Here is a 23,133-nt window from a genome sequence, read left to right as displayed (position 1 = left end):
CCGGGTGTCCCCGCCCCCGGTGGCTGAGGCGGTGCGGGCTCGGCGGCGGGGTGCAGGGCGTGGCCAGCGAGGTGAGGTGAGTGGCGGAGCCGCGCTCCCCGCAGCCATGGCCTGCTCCATCGTCCAGTTCTGCCACTTCCAGGACCTCCAGGCCGCCCGGGACTTCCTCTTCCCTCACCTGCGGGCGGACACCCCCGGCTGCGCCGTGCGGAGGGACCCCAGTAAGTGCCCCGGCGTCGCCGGTCCCCTCCCCGCTGTGCCCGGGGCCTCCGCTCGGCGGGTTGGGGCCTCCGAGCCGCCGCGCAGCCTCGGCCGGGGGGCTCCTGGTCCCCCGGCTCTTCCCCCTGCGGTCACCCCGGCCCGTTTCGTCCTGCAACCCCGGTCGCCCTGGAAGCGGCCGTGTCGCCTTCCCCTCGCCCCAGTTTTCTCCCAAACACTCGGACCTCCGGCCAAAACCGCGTCCCGGTTCCTCTCGCCTCTCCGCCCCGCTCCCCCGGGCCCCACTCCTGGCTTTCTCCCCGAGTGTCCTCTCGGTGTCCCCCTCCTTGCAGCCCGGCGTTGCCAGGTCCGCACGGCCCGCTCTCATCCGCCTGGGTTCCGGGCCAGCTGTCGCCGCTCCACCCTGGTATGACCGTGACCCCGCCCTCCTCCATCCCTGGGACCGTGGCCTCCAGCTGCCTCCCATTTCTTGTTTGTCGTCGCCCACACTCTCCCTTCTTCCACCTTATTTCCCCCTTTCAGGTTTAGAGAATAAATGGCTGGTTGACAAGTGAGTGTCTCCTAAGGTGGTGAGTAAGCGTCTCCTGAATAAGGGACATAACCTGTCATGAAGGGAGCGAGAATCAACATCAGGAACTAAAATTACGTGTAACGTGTAATTTACGTGTAAATTGCACGTTACGCTATTGACGTGTAATTTACACGTAAATTACAGCAACAGGGCCAGGAAAAGTTAATTTGCTTCATCGAGATGAGACGCCTTCCACCTGTTGTCATCAAAGAGCATCAAGCCTTTGCCCGCGTGGTATAAAATCCTGCGTCTGGTTTGTTAGATACTGCATCCTCAGAATTTCCTACATTTCTCCTATTGAAAGGGTGTGTGTTTTGTGTTTGTTTTCGTCATATTTCCAGTCTGAAGTACATTTGGCTTTGCAGTGCAGTGCTGTCACTTTGGGCTATGCTGGAATGATGATAAAAAGCCCACTCAATATGCTCCTCCCCATTTTAAAAAAATTTAGAAGTCATCAAATCAAAACTACCTATGAATAGCTACTCTAGGGCTACACATCAAATAAGGTTGGTGGTCTCCACCCTCGAGGAGTTTATAATTTACTGAGACATAAATTAGCAGCTACCGTACAGTGTGATTGACATATGTACATAAGTAAATATATACCTACAGCTCTAAGGCGCTAGGGGACACTTCCTTGAAGTGGTAATACTTAAGCCTGCCTTTGAAGAAATAGATGAATAAGGGAGAGGTAATGACGTGTGCAGAGGAAGGGAGACCTGAAATGGCATGGTATCCGGAGCACTAAGGAAAGCCGAATGACCAAAGAGGCGAATGTGAAGGTTGGAAGGAGCTGGGTCATGGGAAGCCTTGTGGAAGGAGTGGGGAGCCTCCGAAAGACTGAGCAGAGAAAGGACGTGGTCACATTCGAACTTAATGTAGTCAGGAAAGTTTCTGAATGGCTACCATGTGCTTTGGAGAGATAGGAAGTAGAGAAATCGCTTAGGAAACTATTCCGATAATTCACGCGAGAAGTGATGTGAGCTTGAACTAAAATAGCTTCACAGAATTTAAGAAGAAGGGCTAGATTAGAGAGCTGGTAAGGGGGTGGAATCTGCAGGACCTAGTGGAGAGCTAGTGAGGGTTAAAGCTGATGAGTGACAGGGACTTAGGGACACCTTCTGGGTTTTGACTTGAGCAAGTGCCTATAACGAGACAAGGAAGGAGACAGGTTTTAGACCTATTGCATTTTAAATGTTTGTGGTTTCTCCCAGTGAGAGGGTCCAGTTGAACACTAGACACAGAGGTCTAAAATTTAGGATTCCTGGGCCAAAGATGTTAATTTGGGAGTTATCAGCAAAAAGCGTCAGGTCGGTTTCAAGGATTACGTAGTCATGTGCTGCTTAGCACCTGAGAAGTGAGTGGTTAGGTGATTGCATCGCCATGTGGACACCGTAGAGTGTTACGTACACACACCTGTGTGGTGCAGCCTGCCACTGTAACTGTATGTGCCGTACTTGTATACGACTGGCCACACCGTAGGTTTGTTTACACCAGCATCAACACAGACACATTACGACGGTAACGAGGCAAAAGGAATTTTTCCGCTCCGTTGTGATCTTATAGGACCTGATATCCCCGTATGTGCCGTCCATCGTGTAGTGAAATGAACTGAGCATTCAAGTGTAAGAGTTGAGTAGAGATTCATGGGAAGAAGGCTGAGAAAGAGGAACAGATGGAGAGGAAAGCCACATGAGAGTCACGTCCCAGGAGCTGAGGGAGGAGAGAATTTGACAGGAAAGAAGTGGCCAGCGGTCACCCATGCAGCAGCGTTCAGCTAACAGGATAGAAACGAGCTCGTCGGTTTCCAGAAGGCAGAGGTGACTGGGACCTGAGGACAGCTTCAGTGGAATGGCAGGGGCAGAAAGCACATTGACAGGATATTGAGAGGTTAAAAATGAAGTTGAGTATTCCAAGGAGCTGGGTCCTGAAGGACGGTAGATAGACGGTAGATAGACTGTGGACGAAGTGTGGAGAAACACTTTCCTCTTTCCCACTGCCACCTCCTGGTCTGGGTACCACCTTCTCTCCCGGGCAGGGGCACCAGGCTTCTAACAGTTGTAGCAGACCCTCTTGCTTGCACCCTTGGTTTCTCGTAACTAGTTCCCCAGAGCAGGCAGAGCGAACTTTTAAAGACATACTTTAGACGGTAACGTTCCTGTTTATAACCCTCTATGTCTTTCACATACATTTAATGGTTCTTACGTGGCTTACAAGACCCTTGAGGCCCTGCCTCCTGCCACTTCTTGGCCCTCATACTCCTCTCCTTATTTCTTATATTACACACTTTTGTTGTTAAACCAGCTGAGCTCAGTTGTGCCTGAGGCCTTTGCCCTTCCTTGTCTCTGCCGGGGATGCTCTGCAGACCTTTGTATGCCAGCTGCATCTTGTCAATCAAGTCTCAGCTCAGATGTCAACATCTCAGGGAGGCCTTCTCTGACCATCTGATCTAAAGTAGTCACTCCTACCCCTTGATCTCACGTGCCACTGTTAGCGGTATCATCTTGTCTGTTTTCATCGCTATGTCTGTCTGTCCAGTATGTCAGTCTCGAGCTACATCTGGCTTTTGAGCCCTTGAAATGTCACAAGTGGTACCGAGGAACTAAAATTTAAATTTTACTTTAAATTTAAATACCAAATGTGACTCGTGGCTACCACATTGTATGGTTTAAGAATTCTTTCATTTTAATGTGGGCAGCTGCCAAAACATAGTAGTAATAATACCTGGTACCTGGGCACCCAGAATGCAATACTACTCTCTTCTAGATTTGAATTTTCAGAGACTATAACACTATGACTTTATGTTAGTTTTTATTTTCAATTATAAAATAAGACTGTCTTCTGTTAAGAGAGATCTTGAACCTTAGTTTCCCAGTTGAGTGATAACTAATCATAATTGTTTCTACTCAGTCAGATGCTGCCTATTTCAGATATAAAATATTGTCTCGTGCTTTGAAATTTCAGAGAATGGGTAGTTGTATGAGTCCCCATTTAAGCTACAGTGACATAATTTCCAGTGAGACTGGATTTCTAAACCAGAGCTTCTCAATATTTATAATTCAGGAGGAGGAAAGACCTATACAGAGAGGGAGAATCAGAATATTTGGGGGTAATTGGAGTGTTATAATATTTTGGATCTCTTAATTACCTAATAGTAAAATAATTTTTTGTCGACCTGCTGAAAAGGTAGAGCGACTCTCCTTTTTGCCTCTTTTACCAAAAGATAGAAGATAAAGCATACATGGAATTCCTTTGGAGTCGTCAATGAAAGTCATGTTTTTATACAATAACTGAGAAAAGTGTGCTTTTAAGATAACCTGAAATCGTAAGGTCACTTTGCATTATGGTACATTTCAAAAGGTATAAAATACCTTTTTTTTATACTTAGTGAAAATGATTTCTCTTGTTCGAGATCATACGGGGGAGAGAAAAGTAATCTGAAAGTAGAACATTTACAGGAACTTCAGAAAATTGGTGGAGTTACTGGATTTTGTTAGCTGTTTAAAATTGGAAGAGGATCTTACAGAATTTTATCAGTGAGGAAACTGAGACGGGGCAGTCTTTAATTTCCTTCTTTCAGCTCCTGTTTCTTGAGCACCTACTGCATACTGAGCACAGAGTAGTCATACAGGTACATAAAATAGGTCCCTACCTTCAAGGAGCTTTGAGCCAGTAAAGGAGCTATGTAAAAGGAGTGATAAAAGGCGTTACACTATCATCTGGCACACGCTAGTTGGGGAACGAAGGAGTGTTGGTTCATTCTATGTAGGGGGCTCAGGAAAGTCTGTCACAGAAGGACTGTCATTTTTACCAAGTCCTAGCGGTTTAGTAGATGTCCACCAGGTGGAGAGAAAGTGGTCAGGCAAGGGATGTGAAACAGCATGGGCTTCAGACAGCTGCCGACAGTGGTTTGTGGTAGGAGAGGGGTGTGGTAAGGGATGAAGCTGGAGAGATCGGTGGAGGAGTTGAGAGTTTACGCAGTAGCAGGATCTTCAGATGGAGGGATGAGTACCTTAGGGTTACTTGGACATGTAACTTGGAAACAGATGGTTGTAAGTAAGTTTTAGATATGACTATGAATGCGCCTACTTTCTCCTCCTTCCCCCGCTTTACTAAGTAAAGGCTGACCCTGCTCACATCTCAATATTATAGTAAATTCCTCCAAGGTGTTAAAAAAAACCTTCCCTTTAACTAAGGAGCCATAAATGCCCCCATCCATCTAATCAAGAGATTTCCAAATAATTCCTCCAAGGTGTTAAAAAAAACCTTCCCTTTAACTAAGGAGCCATAAATGCCCCCATCCATCTAATCAAGAGATTTCCAAATAATTTTTTATGTTTAATAATTACTTATCAAAATTTGTGATATGTATGTTGTTTTTCTCAGTTATCTGCTAACAGTAATTACAATAAGTCAAATAAAAAGACAGATTTTATTCCCACCACTGGAAGACTATTTTTTCTCAGTTCAGTTTCTTTTGCAGAGAAATTTTTGGACAGATTATTAAAATCTGTATTACATTAGAATTGCATTCTGTAGAGGAATCAGAATGGAAATAAGAACTCAAGGAGAAATAAGGACTTATAAATTTACTCTGAGAAAGATGTTTTTTAATGGATGTTGGTGTCATTTCTCTATAGTATTTAGAATCCACTGAATAAATTTAAAAGGATGATACAAATTTACATAAAAATGTCCATATTTACGGTAGATGAAAAATTACATCTTTAGTGTAGGGGCGCATACTACTAAACCCTTTTGGGGTATATGTAAGCAAAATTTTGAAGACATTCTCCCATAGAGCTCAGCTCAAGTCATTCCCAAGCATTTTTGTTTTTGTTTTTTTATTTGTGTTTTTTTTTGTTTGTTTGTTTTTTTACATCATATCATAAAAAATAAGGCATGGACTCAGGATAGTGAAAACGCTTTTGAAAAAGAAGAAAAAAGTTGGAGGGCTCATACTTTCTGATTTCAAATCTTACTCCAGAGTTACAGTAATCAAAATTCTGTGGTGCTGGCATAAAGGACAGACAAGTAGACCAGTCGAACAGCATAGAGAGCCCAGAAATCCTTGCGTGTATGGTCAGATGATCTTTGACAAGAGTGCCAAGGCCACTCAGTGGGGCAAGGGCGGTCTCTGCAGCAAACGGAGTGGGAAAACTATGTATACAAAAGAATGAAGTTCATGAAGTTAGACCCTTTATCTTACCCCGTATACAGAAAGAAACTCAAAATGGGTAAAAACCCAAGTATAAGACCTAAAACTATAAAACTCTCAGGAGAAAACATAGGAAGAAAGCTTCATGACATTGCACTCAGTAATGAGTTCTTAAATATAACACCAAAAAGTATAGGTAACAAGAAGCAAATTAGACAAATGGGACTGTATCAAACTTAAAATCTCTGTGAATGAAAGGATGCAACCAACAGAGTGCAAAGCTAACCTATGGAATAGGAAAAAACACTTGCACACATGTCTGATTAAAGGATTAGTGTCCACAATAAAGAACTCCTACAACTCAACAACAGACAATAAATAACAAGTATAAAGTAGGAAACAATTACAAAAGATGTATAAGTGTTTTCTAATATACAAAATATATCATTGCCTTTAGTGGCTACCTTGGAAAAGCAAAAGAGGAAGGAGAATAAGACATTAAACTTCAAGTCTATAGATTTTGTCGTTTTTGTTAAGGTGGGTCTAAAGTTTTCTTAGGTTTTGGGGCAAAGAGAGTGTGTTTAATAAATTTTTTAGAGCAGAAGGACACATTTTATTTCTGCTTAAAGATATCTTCAGTTCTGTCATTTTGCGAATTGATTATCAGAGCATATTATGTGGTATAGGTCACTTATCTGACAACAGGAGTTATTGGAACTGTAGAACTGAAAGGGACCTTAAAGATCTAGTCTGATTGAATCATGGTGATTAGAAAGAACTAAATCCCCTGCATTTTGAAAACGGGTTGGCCTCCTCCTTTTAGACTGCTACATATTTTTATGTGCTGAAAAGGATATGCAAATATGAAATTAATTTTCCCATTTCCCCAGAAATAGAGATTAATAATTCTGAGGGAATTATGAAGCGGCTTCTCTATTTTTTAGTCTTTTTTTTTTTTAACTTTATATTGCTACGTGATGCTTTCCTTGCCTTGACCAAGAACACCCAACTAAATTTTGTTGAACCCCCTGAATTATTTACAAGTCACAGCTTCTAGAGGTTCTTCCTCTTTAGAGAAACAAGAGTATATTATTTCTGTTTTTTTCTGGTTTTGGAAGAACAGTGATGAATTTGCTTCCGTGCTAATAAGATCTTTTATTAGACCATGGAGATTAAATTAAGTTTTTCCTTTCCTAGCATTTAATGATTTCAGTTTCTCATTTAGTTTTTGATCTTGACATACTCGTATTGGAAAAGGCAAATAACATCAAATTAATTGCCTACTTCTAGAATTCAATTTCCTTTCTAGCTTCAGGTTCTTGTTAAATGAAAAACATATACTTAGTTTATGAGGACAGACTGTTCAGAAACAGATCAGAATAATGTATTTTTGGAATGAAATAGAACTATGGAGAGCAGAAGCTGAATTTCTTATTTAAGCTTTTGTTGGTAGAATAATTCATTCATTGGAAATACCCCTAAAAAGGACATCTGTAATTTTTTGATGATTGAATTAAAATGTGTTTTCTCAATGATTTGAATGTTTTAATGACTCTATCATTTATGAAGTGAGAGACGGAACAGTGTTTTACACTAGTATAATCTAATCTTCAGGGGAAAAAAAATTCTTTCCAGGGGGAGTCGTAATTACATTTTGTATTTTGAAGTCACTGGTTTTATTCATTCAGGCAAAACATTTAACTTGATAAAGGTAAGAACAAGGATTTGTGCTTATGTTAGCAGTTATTCTAGACAGTTCAAACCAGTCTTCTTCAGTGATGGGTATAAAAAAAGTTAAGGATCGAAAAGTCAAATTACTAAACAATGAGGAGGTAGTTGCTTTTTGTTAAGTTGGTTAGAGATCAGCTTATGAATTTTATTTATATTGAAAGCGAGTATTCAAAATGTGACACAAGTGAAGGATAATTTCAGCAAATGAGGTGGGCTAACGACATTTTAAGAGGGCAGACTTTTTGAAAGACTCAGATCGAATCAATGCAATCCTTGATTTTCTGTGAATTTTCAGGAAAAATGGCTGAGTGTGAAAATAATAGATTTGAAGGGGAGCTCAACCCTTAAGAAAGCCCCCCACCGCCCCCCCTGCAAAAAAATCAAAGACTCACAACCAAGCAGAGATGTTTCACGTACCTAAAAATGTCACTTTATCGTGGGTCGTATAGGAAATGAGGTGGGGAAGCCCAGTTAAAATATGAGCCTTTGAAATATTTTGCTTATCGCCAGATGCTAGTCTGATGTAAAGTAGTTGTAAATTATCTGCTTTAGGAGCAACGTCCGGCACGTGAATCATAACGTGGACGTAACGAGACGAGGGAGGCATCCTCGTGATCTAGTTTTAGATTTCTCCAGTAGGCAATACTTGCTATTTTTAAGCTATTTTTAGTATAACCTGTTTTATTCACTATTGGCAAAAAGAGTATTTGCCTAATAGAGTACAGACACAATTTAAGAAGGATGTCGATACTCTTTTTTTTCCTTCAAAATGGTATGATGTGTATTTGGGAACTCAGTGTCCTTTGTAATTATTTTTTCTAGCCTACCAAAAAATTAGGTTGTCGAAAGTCACACTTAACTGAACGAGCATATTGGTTTGCTATTATAATGCAGGAGCTTTTAATAATTATATAAGTGTCATTTCGAAATGTTGAAACACGCACTTTGTGTATGGATGTGTGCGTGTGATATAAAGGTCCACTAATCCGTATCAGGCCATCCACTTTAAACTATATTTCTAGAGGATCTTTTTTTACCTAATCAAATAGACTTGAATTAGAACAAGAATACTCTGTTTTTCCTGTTACCTCTTAATCAAAACTAAAGCTAGGATTTGGTGCTTTTAAATTATTTTGTCTCAGTAATCAGAATGGAATGGAATAGAAGAGAATTACCAATATTATAATTTTCATAGAAAAGTTATTTGAAAAAGATGTTTTGGATTTGAGACATAAAGTATATGTATATAAAATTTATGAAAATAAAGTTTTATTGTTTTGTATTCTGTGGAAATGCAAAACATTTAGACTCAACTAATTTATTCATTATATTAAAAAATATTAATTTAAATCCTGCTGCTTTTATGGGAATATATGGAGAAACGTTTGGGTAAGAAGGTCATTTTCAAAGACCTATTCTTTCAGCAAATATTTGTTAAGTACTTATGATGGTCTTGAAAATATTTATATATGCGTATGTACATAAGTGTTTGCAAACAAACACTATACACATCCCCTGCCCTCCAAGACTTAACAGTTCTGTAGACACTGTGTACATTTATGATAAATCAGACAAGTCAACAATGCAGTGGATGACCCAAAGCAGTTTATAATTAAGTTCTGAAAGGAAAATACAATCAAATGCTGTGGTTTCACCAGAGAGAAAGATCATTGGTAGATGCGAGTAAACTGCATAAAGGATTCATCTGAGTCCTGGAGAAGCTGACTTTGGAGAGGTAGAGACAGATGGGATGCATTTTAGTTGATGAACATAGGATAGGCAAAGGCACAGAGTAAGAATGAGGAATGAGGATGTTGTATTTGGGGAATCATTTTAACAGTCATTAAGGGAATCTTGTGCCCAGCACTGTTCCTAGGGCTTCGCATATATTAACTAACAACAATATGATACAATTATTAACTCCATTAGATACAATTATTAACTCCTTTTTGCTAAAGAGGAAACTGAAGCAGTAAGAGATTAGATGCCGAAGGTCAAAGTTCGTAAAAATGGGTATCCAACTCAGGCACCCGGTCGTTCTAGACCTGTGCTGTCTCCTGCTGTAGCCACTAGCCACGTGTGCTGTCAAGCACTTGAAATGTGGCTAACCCAAACTGAGATGTGCTCTAAGTGTAAATAAAACATCAGATTTCGAAGACTTAGTATGAAAAAAATGCAAAATAATCTCGTGATCAGTTAACATCGATTACATGTCGAACTAATATTTTGGCTACATTATGTTAAATAAAATATTAAAATTAATTTTACCTGTTTCTACTTTTTAACTATAGCTGCTAGGAAATTTAAAAGTGTGTATCACTTGCATTATATTTTTCCGGGATGGTGCTGCTGACAGTCGCCCACCACTGAGTGAAGAGTCTTAACCGGGGAGAAAGAAAGGATGATGCAGGCAAAGGAAAGGATAGTTGGGATCACGTTAGGTTGGCATCGAAGTTTATCCCTGAAGCTAGTTTTCCTCAAAATGTGATCCATGGATGATCTGCGTCAGATTTGTGGGGTGGGGCCAACCCTGAAACTTCATTATTTAATCTCTTCCTTGCTGAGGTTTTAAGATTACCAAGAGAGGGGCATCTGCAGAAGACCATCACTCTGGTTTTGTACAGGCAATGAACGTGAATGCCGTTTTCCTCGTTTTCTCATCAATTTCGTTGAATTGGACTTAAGCAGAGTAAAGGACGCAGGCAGTTAATGACAGTGTCATTTAAAGACCTGCTCTTTGGAGATTGGGTTTTTGGCTAATAAATGAGACAAAAACTTAACATTATGCTCTCCTTTACAGTCTAGCTTTTGACTGAAATGAGTGCCCCTTAGCTCATTGGATAAACTGAGGAAAGGCCAATGGCTTTGTGATTTGTGGGGCTTGGAATTTTTCCGCTGGATCCTGAGCAGCCTGTAGAAGTTCCCTGTCCTGCAGTCCTTGTTCTGTAATATCCTTCGTTAACCACACTTCGTTAGCTTTAAGTTATACCGGAGCCTGGGACTTTCAAATCTGGCCTAGAGGAGATTTTGATCTATTTATTCTAAGAGGCAACCACGGTGAACTATTTTTAGCTTTTCTTTATAGTGATTGATCATATCATAGAAAATAAATTAGGTTTATTTCTTCACGAGTTCGTAGAATTTATAGACCTTAAAGTCTAATGCCAACGTTTCACATTGACATTAAACAGTGCACAATTCTCAAATGTATGTTAAGCTCATTGCTTTGGTTATCCACAACCTTGATCAACGGCCAGTTAAAAACACTGATGGCAATATCGATTGAAGAACACCGTCCTTCATAGAAAAGTTAACGGAAGGAAGACCGCCTCAATAAAATTCTTTACATGAATGGCAGCTTTAGTAGACAGACATTCGTTAGCTATTTTTCAATATAAATCATCCTTTCTTTTTTAAGAATGTGCTTGGCCTGCCCACGTACTTTGAAGGTATAAGAAATAACGTTGGTAAAGTGCAGAGATTCCAACGCTTTTTAGCAGCCCGCGATAGCTGTCAAATAGCGCCCTGCAAAACAGCGACAGATGATTCTCAGCGGGAGTCAGGAGGCTGCAGATATTATTTCGCTGGCACTGTGTAGAAGCAGCCACAAGGCCAGTGCAGTTTGCAGATGATTTTCTCTTAGAAAAATTTTTTAATGTTTCCCATTTTTAAGATGACTAGAATTTAGAATGCATTTTCTTAACAGTATTGTACATAGACTTATGATTCTAGACCAACCTTCAAAACGTCTTGAACCTACCTGAGTAAGAGTTTGGTTTTGCCTTCCTTAAACCTCCGTACTATGGTTTCTTTGGAAAACGTACTCCTGTCATAGCGGCGGATGCCTGATTAAGTTCCTTCCCTCGTAATAGAAACTCGCCAGCCAGGGGCATTGAGAAATGGCTGGACTGTTAAAAACACAGATATCTTGAATAAAGAAAGTGTTTCTCAAGGTCTTTCTCTTCCCGGATGTTTTGAATTGTGACAAAGTGATATTAGGTCTCTGCCAGGGCCGGAAACTCGTGGTGCTGTGTCCTCTGTCTGATTGTGTGAGTCATTTGTGCATTGAGTCAGGCACTTTTTATACCACGATGGAGGAGAAATAACACATTTTTTATGGTTTTGTTTTGTACAACGTTCAGCAGAGGTTGTGTGCACAAGCTAAGCTCTTTGAAGGCGTATTTGCTTTTGTATCTCCAGCACTTAGCACAGTGCCCAAGACATAAAGATGCTGTGTTTCTGGAATGAATGAATGAATGAATGAATGAATGACTAGCTGACCTTCATGCAGTGCTGTAAATTCTACATGGTCTTTCTGAGATCATGGCAATTTGATAAATACGTTATCCATACAGCAATTTTAAAGTCGAGTCGTGCATTTTAGAGTGATAAACTTTTCTAGATACTTTGCTTTGTCATACAAGTGACAGTGTGTTTTCTAAAAAAACTGTGTAAATGGGATGGCCTAGTTGCCATCAGCCCACAGTGAGGCACTTGTTTTTGATGCAATGGAAAAGTCAGCAGAATAAAGAGATTGCCTAACCGAATTAGATTGCCAAAAGACAAACTGTAATTTTCCAAGTTACCAAAACAAAAACAAAAACAGCCAAATCTCGATATTAAGGAAATGTTTCTATTTTCAGATAATAAGTATTGTCTTACTTCTGGCCTTAACCGCCAGCCCCACCGTCCCCTGGTCCTGTCCTCCCACGCCTGTCAGGTGGTGCTGTTATGTGGTGACCCTGTCTGTGTACTGCATCTGTTCGCCTCCTTGCCTTTGCTTACGTTGACCTTTTTTCTCAAGTATTTTTGAAAAGTTCCCAGCCACTTTTTAAAGAGCTTGCTTAAGACGACTCCTGAGTTTCCGTCTCTCTCACTGCCTCATCTGCGTTCCTGTAGCGGTCGGTTTATAGTACTCACCACGCGCTATGGTTACACGTTCGCCTGTCTCCCACCCTGGACCACAGATTCTTTAAGGACAAGGAGTTTGTTTGTATTTTTCTGTTCCTGCTGCAGGGTTTGGCACATGCTATTCAACAGAACGTTTATTAAATTATTTAATTGGCATGTATATGGAAATCTATAGGTTGTGCAGTGTTAGTCGAATGATTGTATTCTTTTAGGATTTAAAATATGCCTAGCGATGTGCTTGGCATACCAGGAAGTATTTCTGTGGTTTTCAAGTACCAGAGATGAGAATATCCCACAAAGCGAAGTGAGCAGTGATTCCAAGTACCAGACTGTACCGTTTGTTATCATCTGTTATAAAATCATAATTGATTTTAGCAACTTGTAAAACCTTATATATGTAAGTGAAAGCTCTATTTGCTTCCTAGAGACCAGGTTCAGTCCCATCTTTTTAATTAATTCTTCTCCACAATATTTTGAAGCTGATTGGTTTAAATATAATATTCATATTTTGTAGTGTTTTAATGGCTAAATCTTGATGGCTAGCATTGGGGACTTATGTGCCAGGCCCTGAGGACTTCAGTGTGCAGATTTAAACCCTTACGACAGCCCTACTAGATGTAGGTACTGCTGTTTTCCATGCTTTCGTGGGGAGAGAACCAGAGCTCATGGATACGGTACCTCGCTGTAGAGCACAGCTGGATGGATACGGTACCTCGCTGTAGAGCACGGCTGGATGGATATGGGGTACCTTGCCGTAGATCATGGCTGAATGGGTACGGGTACCTTGCTGTAGATCACGGCTGGATGGATATGAGTGCCTCGCTGTAGATCACAGCTGGCAAATGCTGGGTCCAGGATGTGAACCGAGGCAATTGATTCTGGGGCCTCAACTCCCATGTAATTATGCAACCGCCTGCCCTTTTCACGTTGTATTTGAACTTTATGTGTTTTTTAGCTTAATTTGAGGTAATGCATATGAAGTAGCTAATGTTTGTCTCAGAGTAGTCGCTCAAAAACCGATAGTTATCCTTCTCTTCTGATGTGATACCGTAAGAGGGAGATTCAAAGGTAATTATGTAAAAACGAGTCACATGAGTAACGTAAGGAATCGCACTCTCCGGACCTACCTGGGATTGCTGATGCCCCGTTGCACTGTTCACTGAGCATCCCTTTCAACGCGAGAGGATGTTTCCGTGTGTGAGAAGCCGCAGAGGAGCAGCAGGTGAAGGGTAGACCGCCCCGTGTCAGTCCGCGCTCAGGTTTTTGTCGCTATTCGTATCAACAAGCAGCTCCCGTTTGATGACACATCTGTGAAGTTTTAGGTGTTTTTGTCACTGTCTATATTTAACTCATCTGATGTCTTAAGTAACAAATAGTTGTCATTTTAAGATTTATTTTTAAAGTTGCCTTTGCAGTTTGATTAAGTGTGGATAAACTCGATGTGCAATGTCTTAAGGTCCAAATGATCTGCCCAGTTTTCCTGTGACATAAATCTATGTTTCTTGATCATTATTACATATAGCAGTATCCCGGTATAGTGTGGTCTACTATTGTTTTCTTCCCTAACATTACATTATTTTTAGGTAATATATATTTACATAAAACATTTATATAATATATGTCAGGAGTTGGTTTCTCTATTATGTTTAGAGAAAATGTTTATAAAATATTTTAAGCTCTGTATTTCATGTAAGTACTTTTCATCTTTTTAACAAATAGGTAAATCAACAAACTGGGAAGACGATGGCTGGGGAGCATGGGAAGAAACAGAGCCCCAAGAACCTGTAAGTCGTTTTAACGCGCGCATGCTTTGTGACAGCGGCGTTTTCCTTCTGTAATGATGGTGACATATTTCACTGTTAGGCCGACCTTTTAAAATCTTCATCAGGAACGTTTTTGTGCTTACTTTGTGATACTTGGATTGATACCTCTTGTTAGGGGGTTAGTGACTGACCGTAGCTAAGTGGGCAAAATGGAGAATAGTTGTTTTCGAATTCCTTTTCCTTCATTTGTTATTCTCTTAGATGTTTTCACTTATTCATCCAACATACGTTTAAGTGCCCACCACACTTAGGCATTTTCTAGGTGCTGGGACTGTACCAATGAGCAAGATAGAAGTCCCTGCGTATTAGTATATTTTCACCTCTGAGGAATAGGAAACCTAACCTAAAGCGGCTGAAGTAACAAGGAAATTCATTAACGCTTATGGAGGGAAGTCAGGGACAGTGTGGACTCTGAGGACGGCTGAGCGGATGACTCAGCTGTGTCCTCAGGGACTCAGATTCTTTCCGTCTACCTTGCGGAGACGTGTCGGCTTCATCCCGAAGCTCGTTTCTCCCCCAGAGGAGGTAGTGACATGCTCGTTCACGACCAGAGGGGCAAGACTGGGCTTTCCATGACGCTTTGGGGAGTAGGGACAGCTTTCGAGAAGTCTGTCGCAAACCTTGTCCTGCGTCTTCTTGGTCAGAATTGGTCCAGAGACTCGTTTTTGAACTAGTCACTGGCAAGTATATAAGATTTTCACGGGTCAATCATCCCACTCCCTGGAGTCAGAGGATAAAAGGCTAAAAGGGTCAGCTTCTGCTGAGCCCCAAGGCCACACAGGCGAGGGGTTATTGACACCTGAGCAGAATGAGGATTTTTTTTATGAAAAAAGGAGAACGAACATATTTACTGGATAGGTCTTAGCATCCCTGTTCCCAGCAGCTTACATCCTGATGTAGAAAGACATTTTTTTTAAATAGATGAAAAGCATCAAGTGGTGGTAACAGTTATATAGAGAATTCAAGTGGTGATGTGCTGACCAGTGACCACGTGGCTCCTGTGGATCGGGCCTTCTGAAAAGCCTTCGTAGACCTTTCAGCCGAGGCCTGAGAGACAGCACGGACTCAGTGAAACGAAGCTCTGGCGAGGGGCGCTGTTCCTCACCATCCAGTGTGGGCTCCTTGGGAGAGGGAGACATAGTGTTTGTACCAGGCCACTTTGTGGGACAGCAGCTCAGCAGTCGATGCTGCCCTCTGCCAGGCATCCGTCAGCCGTCTGGTTAGCTGTGGCAGGGGTGGAGGCGGGGAGGGGGTTGTGCCAGACGTGTGGAGGCTGCGTGATGTGTCAGCAGACCTTCCTGGAGGGGGCGAGCAGGGAGAACTGAGAGGGGCACAGCGCAGCGGGCGGCCGCCCTGCACGTGGCTCTGGGTACAGTCACTTTATAGCTAAGCGACCATCGTGAGTAAAACAGCAAGCTCCCGAGTAAGTGTGCGCTTCTCTGGGTAAACCTCACCGACTCTGCATCTGTATTCTCACGGGAGGTTCCGGTGGGACAGTGACTATTAATATAAAACAGCGCTGGTGCAGGCATGGCGTTTTACTTACAGACCCAGAGGCCACGTCTTAAGAGGCCACTGGTGCATGGCTGGTTCCTTCTGGAATGGATTTTTACTTGTGCACGGCGCAGTTGGGGATTTGCGGGTGAGGCTGGTTTTCCTTACAAACATCCGCGACATCTCTCCTGACGGTGTTAAGGGTGTTTGTTCACCGGTCGTGTGTCAGAGACCTGCTTTTTGGCTCGTCTGACAGTGTCCCTTCCCTAAGCGTTGTCACCTAACGTAGTAGAGATGACCGCCCTACGAGTCGGGGTCCGAGGAGAAGCGAGCAGACCTGGTCCAGGGCTTCGAGGAGGTGGCGCTGACTCTAAATGTGGTCAGAAACCGCGCTGTTTGAGTTCTGGTTTTTCATGTCACCTTGCCACGCTGCGGAATAGGCTGTAGCATCTGTCAGCTTCGCCTCTTAGATTCCTAAGGGCCACGGGCAGCTGACTTCACGGTATTTCATGACTGTTTCATGAGTATTTCATGAGTATTTCATGGTGGCCTCGTTGACAGCGGTGTCGGCTGTCCCAGGCACTCCTAACCGTTCTTGTCCTCCACCGAACCCTTGCACCTGGTCACAGTCTCGTGTGCATGGCAAGGGAGAAGCACTTGGGTGGCAGCAGAGTGGCGAGGACAGAGATGTTCAGAAGTCTCTGGATGTTAAGGTCGCCCGCTCTGGGGGAGCTTCTCCGAGTTTGGGTGGTGTAAGAGGACGGCTTTGCGGGGGGACCTGCCGAGTGCCCGCGAGGCCGGCGGTGTGGCCTCCGAGCTCCCGCCATTGCGCCTACATGCGGCCTCGCCGAGCGGGACAGGCAGCAGTTTTCCTCGGCTGAGGCGACTTCTGCTCGTCTGCCACCATCTCTGCTCGTGAACAGCCCCGAAGGAAAGGCCAGCGGCAGAGGCACAGCAGGAGCCAGCAGACTGGCAGACGCGGGAAGCTCGTGCGCTTGTCACGGCGACAGACGTAGCCGCCTAAGAGCACGGAGAGGGGCCTGTGCACGCTGTCCGGTTAGGAGCAGGCAGCGGAGTCGGCACCTGCCTTCCCCGCAGCTCTCAGTGGCCAGTCTTGGCCACTTTGAAGACGGGACCAGTCCTGGGAGAGCTGGAACGCCTCGGAGTCCATTTCCGGTTGTGGCAAGGTGCTGGGACCGTAAGGCAGGGACAGGCTTCTCCACCGGCGGCCGTGGGCTCGCGGTGCTCGTGACCAGCAGAGGAGTCAGCTTTTCTTGTCTGTCACTCTGGCTTAGATGCCGTGTTTCGGTCGCTAGGAGGGGAGCCGTGGTGCGGGGACCAGCCACGGACGGGCCAGCTAAGAGGCCACTGTCCCTGCACAACCCGGAGGCCAGCTGGCCGCCGCCGAGCCCAGCAGAAAACTGTCAAAGCTTCAGGGCACCTTTCACCTCCGTGTCGGTCCGCTCTTCGGGAGTAGTTTCCGATTTTCCTGGCAGAGGAGCGTAAAGGCTTCTGTCATCAGAGGGGTCTAGTGCCAGGGGCCTGGACAAGGCTGCGGAAGGAGGTAGTCTCGTGAGCACTCTGATTCCGAGGTGTCGGCTGTGACGCGGGCCGAGTGAGGAAAGTGTGATTTAAAATGTCGTCGGCAGTCACACTCAGGAAAGCATGTGTCCGTGACGCGGCAGGCCTCGGGCCTCTGAGGATGGCGTCCGTCTTGCCCCCGTGGACACTTCGTGCCCATAGTCGTCTGCTTGGGTGCCGCAGCTGGGGGGCTTGCACAGAAGGGATCTGTTTTCTCACAGTTCCGGAGGCTAGAAGTCCAAGGTCAAGGTGCCGGCAGGGCTGGTCTCTGGTAAGACCCTTTCTGGCCTTGCCGCGTCCTCGCGTGGCCTTTCCTCCGTGCATGGAGAGTCGGAGCCGCTTCTGGCGTCTCTTCCTCTTCTCACAAGGATGTCAGTCTGTCGGATCGGCGCCTCACCCTCATGACCTCATTTAAGGCCCCGTCTCCAAAAAAAGTCACATTGAAGGTTAGGGCTTCAACATGGGACTGTTCATGGCGGGGAGGAGGCAGGAGGCACGATTCAGACCTAACAGTACCCAAAATAATGGATCCGTGTCAGGCCTAACTGTGTACAAGTACAAGGAGCGAGGCTAAGGAGTTCCTGCTTGCCCGTAAGTAAATACACCAAAGGGTCGAAAAGGCAAACAGCAGGCTTTCAAGACGGAAGAAAGGCCAAAACGAAGACCTTCCTCTGCACCGAGTTTTAAATAGGCATCAAGACAGACAGCGTCCGGCGTGGGGAAACTGGAAAAGCAGGTAACGTTGCACCACAGCATCTGCCAGTTAATGACTCCGTAACAAACAGTAACTGGCTTCGCTGTGGTTTTTACTGTGTTACAGAAGCGTTTTTCGCTGGAATTAGTTTTTTTGCTTTGAGAAAGAAGTGGTCAGAGGGGGATATTTGATCTGCCTCATGATTCATGGGAAGCAAGGCCCTTTAGGAGGAAGTTTGACAAGGCTTAACTTAACTGGCAAGGCAGGTTTAACGAGCTTTCCTTTGTTGGTATATTAAGACCAAAGTGTAGGAAGCTTGGACTCAAGGATCTGTTGGTGTCTGGAACAGGAAGCACAGAAGGTTCTGGGTTGAAGACTGCAGTTAAGCGAGGCAGCACAGGAAATTTCCACTCAGAGACACTTTGGGAGATGCCCCATCTGTTTCCCAGAGTGGAATAATGCCGTTCACAGAGGCAGGCAGGGTCGGGCAGGTTAGCGGGATGGAAGCTGGTCAGGGAGAGGCCCCAGAGATGCTTGTTTACAGGCTGAGGAACAGACTAGAAAACCCAACTGGAGACTCTTAGAGCAGCAATAATCTGGGACGACACTGGGAGATATTTTGCCTCGTTTTAGTGTCATTAGACTATGGTGGCATCTAGCACACAAGAGACAGAAGCACCAGGCGAGCCGTGGGCCGGAGGAGGGCACTCAGCTTATACGAGGGCTGTGCCCCCGGCTCTCACGCAAGGGGGCGGCAGCTGCAGAGGCCCCCCCTCCCTGAGGCGGGCTCCCCTGGGACTTTGGACCTTTGTTAGAAACGCTCATTTTGCCATTTAGAAATACTTCCTCTTACCAGTAATACAATCCGGGTCTAGTTTAGCGCTTCTCAACTGGGGGCAGTTTGTTTTGGCAGTGTCTGGAGACGTTTTTGGTTGTCACAATTTTGGAGCAGGCGTACCTAGTGGGTTGAGGCCGGGGATGCTGCAGAGCACCTCACAGTGCACAGGACAGCCCCCCAAATAAAGAATTACCCAGCCCCAAACGTCAGTTGCACTGGCGTTCAGAAGTCTTGGTCTGGCCCATGGCTTCTAGTGTGACTGTCCTGGTCTCCATTTCTGCCTTTCCCCTTTTCATTCTCTCCAATTTCTTGGCCTCTTTTGGAGACTTTGAAACTTTTGGTCTGTAAGGTCATTATTTGGTTTTAGTAGATTCTGGCAAAGTGATCACTAGTGTGGAAAGGACAGTTTAGGCATGGTTTGCCCACAGACGAGGGCGAATGTGCGTTCCTGAGTCTGCGGCCACTCGCCAGCAGGCCCAGGCTGTCTTGGGGCATCATTGGCGGAGTGTTTGAGGGTCTCCCCGTGTTCGTCACTCCCGTTTTTAGTTCACTCTGCACTCCTCAGGCGCCCTGCAGGGGAGCTTGTGTTAGTTATGACTTGGTGACGGGCCTTTGCTCGCCTGCCAGGGAGGGTGGGACAGTGATCTGAGCATGGGATCGGAGACCTGACGCTGCTGAAACACACTGTCAGCCAGCTGCGGGTTCAGCGGCGCCTCTGCTCTGGCTTCCAGGGGACCCGGCGCCGCTCCCTGAGCCCGGGGGCAGCTCGCGGTGCATCTGGCGTCGCCTCTCAGCCTTCCTCTCCATCAGGTGACGAGTTCGTTTCCTAGGGACTGTAACGTCCGTTACGTACTTCCTGTCCATCTGCTTTCTAGGTCTCAAAACGCTGTGGCTTTTCTCCTCCTCTTCTTTGTGCCCTCACTGGTTTCTGCCTTTAAACAAATTCTGTCGCTGCTGTTCTTCCTGGGGTTGAATGTAGGGTAGAGGAAGTGCAAAAGTCACGTGTTTCATTTCCCACTTTATCTGAAAGTCCATATGGGCTTGATTTTTACGTCCTGTTCTACCTCTTGCTTTTTTCCTTTGAATATAATTTGGAGGTTGTTCCATATCTGCAATTATAAAGCATCTAACTCTTTTCAAGGAATACTGAACATCTCATTGGATGAATATATGGTGATTTACTTAGCCACACACCTGTGGAGAAAGATTGAATTTTCTTTTGTTCTTTTTATTTTTTCTGTCGCAAGCAGTGCCGCAGTCATCAGCATCTGCCATGCATCTTTGCTTACACTGTGGTCATTTTCCAGACAGACCCACGCTCTTTACTCAACAGCAACCTGGATAGCAAAATTCCCCCAAAATAAGCTTGAATAAAACGAGTTTTGCGAGTGTTGCCCTCCTCCCCGTCTCCTGGCAGATGGGGCAGCCTCCTTAGCTCGCCGTGCGTTGGAGAAGATCTGCAGAGCTACTCAGGTCCCGACGTCCCTCTGAGGAGAAGTCATTGCGTGACTATGCCAAGGTTGTCAGGCCTACTCGGATGTTTTCCTGCAGATTTCCTGTAACATAATTTGCTCATGTTTTAAATGTTCCTTTGATAATATCCCAGCAAGAAATAATTTATCTTTCCTAGAAATACTCTCATGCTATTTCTGACTAGGATGATTTTTTGCTTTTAATATCATAAATATTACTGTGCTAGTAATGCATGCTTACCGAAAGCTTTAAAAAGACATAAATGTGTAATTTTTTTTTTTTAAATGTGAAAACAGCCTGCATCCCTTTCCCCTTCTTCCTCCCTCCTCTTGATTAATTCGGTCTAAAAGCCATGGGATAGGGTTGAGTAAGGTAGGAGTCCACATGACATAAAACTTAAGCCGTAAGAGAATAGATCAATAATTTGGCCACATAACATCAAAAAATTTCTACTCAGAAAAAAATTAAGCTACCACGTGGACTGGAAAAAAATATTTGTGACTCTTAATGTTCAACGGGCCAGTTTTCGTAATACGTAAAGAGAATACACAGATCCGTTAGAAAAAGAGCCCCAGCGCAGCAGGAGATCTGCAGAGGGAGGGGACACACTGCTCCCTCGTGTGGGAAAATGCCCGTTTCTCATCCACAAGAGTGCAGGGGACTGAGATGCCGCTTTTCATCTTTTAGATCGACAAAGAGCCAGACGTGAAGCATCTTTGAGCATCGCGTTTGGGAGCAAGCACTTTGAAAACTTGCTGGTCAGAGTATAATTAACACAGCTTCTGTGGAGCACAATTTAGGAATATCTGGCAAATTTACTAATACACATTCCCCGTGACCCAGCAGTTTCACTTCTAGGAATTGACCCTACTGGTATACTCCACACAAACTGACAAACGTAAAGTTATTCACTGTCACGTCGTTTGTAGCAGCAAAAGTCCAAACGTCCATCAATAAGGGGCTGGTTCAAGAAATCGTGGTGTGTCTGTACAGTGGAATATTATGTAGCCATTAAAAAGGAAAGAACCTTTGGAAGAAGTCTAAGGTATATGTTAAGAGAAAAAAGTAAGCTATAGAAGTACGTATATAGCGTGCTACCGTTTGTGGTAGAAAAAGGGAGAAAGTAGTAAATGTGTTTGCTTTCATGTGCGGAAACTGTCTCTGGAAATCACACCAGAACCGATAACGTCGGTTGATTGTAGAGCGAACAGACTTTCCAGAGAGATTTTTTTAGACCTGTTGAATTTTTAACCAATGGAATTTACCTATGTAACGAATAAATTTTCAGTGAAAAAAAGAAGACACCTTTCAGGTCAAATAAAAAGAGAGAAGTCAAATTTATGAGTAGTTTACAGCCCCTGTAACCATGGAGCCATCAGACAGTCCATCCTTTACTGTCTAGCTGCAGACAGCTGTGCCATCTCTCCATCTCTCTGAAACAGGATTATTCACTCAATTTCCTAGTACCGAATCATTCCTGGAGCGATCTCATGTGATATTCCTTTAATGTTTTGCTAGTTTATATTTGTCTACACGACAGTGTTTTCGCGTTTATATTCAAAAGTGAGATTTGTTTGTAGTGGATATTTTGTTGGTCATCTTTAACGTGGTTTGATAAGGAATATTATTGAGACTTTGTGGGGAGAAAAAAAAGAATCGGGAAGATTTCTTTCCTCTTTTCCTTTTTCTCCCCCCTCACCTTTCAAGGTGGATAAGCAGAGTCGAAAGACTCTCGATGTTTTCGCATGTACAATAATCGTTTTTATCTGCAGGAAGAAGAAGGAAGTACATGCAAAACACAAAAGACTTCCTGGCTTCAGGATTGTGTTTTATCCTTATCACCAACCAACGATCTCATGGTGATAGCTCGGGAGCAAAAAGCTGTATTTCTAGTGCGTAAGTATCTACTATTTTTCAGTGGTCTTTATTTTAATGCATAAAATAGAAGAGAAAGTGGACTAGGTAGAAAAAAATGTTATTTCAATCCTATGCATTATATGGTGGCGTTCTATAGTTCATTTTATATATAACACTTTATTTCTTTTATTCCTCTTTTTTTCCCCTTTTCTATTCTGTTTGTTCCTCTTGTTTTCCTTACTTGGCTGCAGGTAGTTTAACTTTCTCTCTGTGGCCCTTCAGAGACAGCATTGCCCAGTTTTTACACGGGGCAGGCAGCTGAAAGGCCACTGACCCCTTCTTAGTAATGTGAGTGAGATGATTTTCAACTGTGATTTGAAAACTCACAGTCCTGTAGTTTCTTATTTAGGGCATAAGTTTTTAGCTCATAATTTTTGTTGAAGATTAAAATTAAGGTTTAGGTAGGTGTATGTGGGATATGAAAAACCTCACTGGTCAAGATGAGTTATGGAATGTTCTTATTGAGCCGATTTACCCACAAGTAGCATAAATCTAATGGAAAGTTTCCTTTGCCATCTGAAGATAAAAGTAGTTTTGTAAATAAAATAGGTGGTGTGATACATAAGAATAACTTACAAGGATTTAATTGGAAGGAAGGAGAGACTAATGGTAGAGTTTTATAAAAAGCTTATAAAAACTTTGAACATTATCTTTACCTGTACAAAGACCCAAATCAGTTCTTACAGAACTATTCAATTTTGTACTCATCATTCAAGGGAAAGA

General features: G+C 43.7%; 1 protein-coding gene across 1 annotated transcript in view; it reads left to right on the top strand.

Moving 5' to 3' along the window:
- Positions 1 to 8: 8 nt before the first annotated feature.
- The window catches only part of RAB3GAP2 (RAB3 GTPase activating non-catalytic protein subunit 2), a 67,832-nt gene continuing 44,707 nt past the window's right edge, over positions 9 to 23,133 (top strand). Inside the window, exons 1-3 of the mRNA XM_006916233.3 lie at positions 9 to 221; positions 14,310 to 14,374; positions 22,266 to 22,389. Coding sequence (XP_006916295.1) covers positions 107 to 221; positions 14,310 to 14,374; positions 22,266 to 22,389 — 304 coding nt within the window. The 5' untranslated portion in view covers positions 9 to 106. The remainder of the gene's footprint in view (positions 222 to 14,309; positions 14,375 to 22,265; positions 22,390 to 23,133) is intronic.

The sequence above is a fragment of the Pteropus alecto genome, unplaced genomic scaffold (genome assembly GCF_000325575.1).
Source record: "Pteropus alecto unplaced genomic scaffold, ASM32557v1 scaffold65, whole genome shotgun sequence".
NCBI classification, from domain to species: Eukaryota; Metazoa; Chordata; class Mammalia; order Chiroptera; family Pteropodidae; genus Pteropus; species Pteropus alecto.
This window is presented reverse-complemented; position numbering and strand designations above follow the sequence as displayed.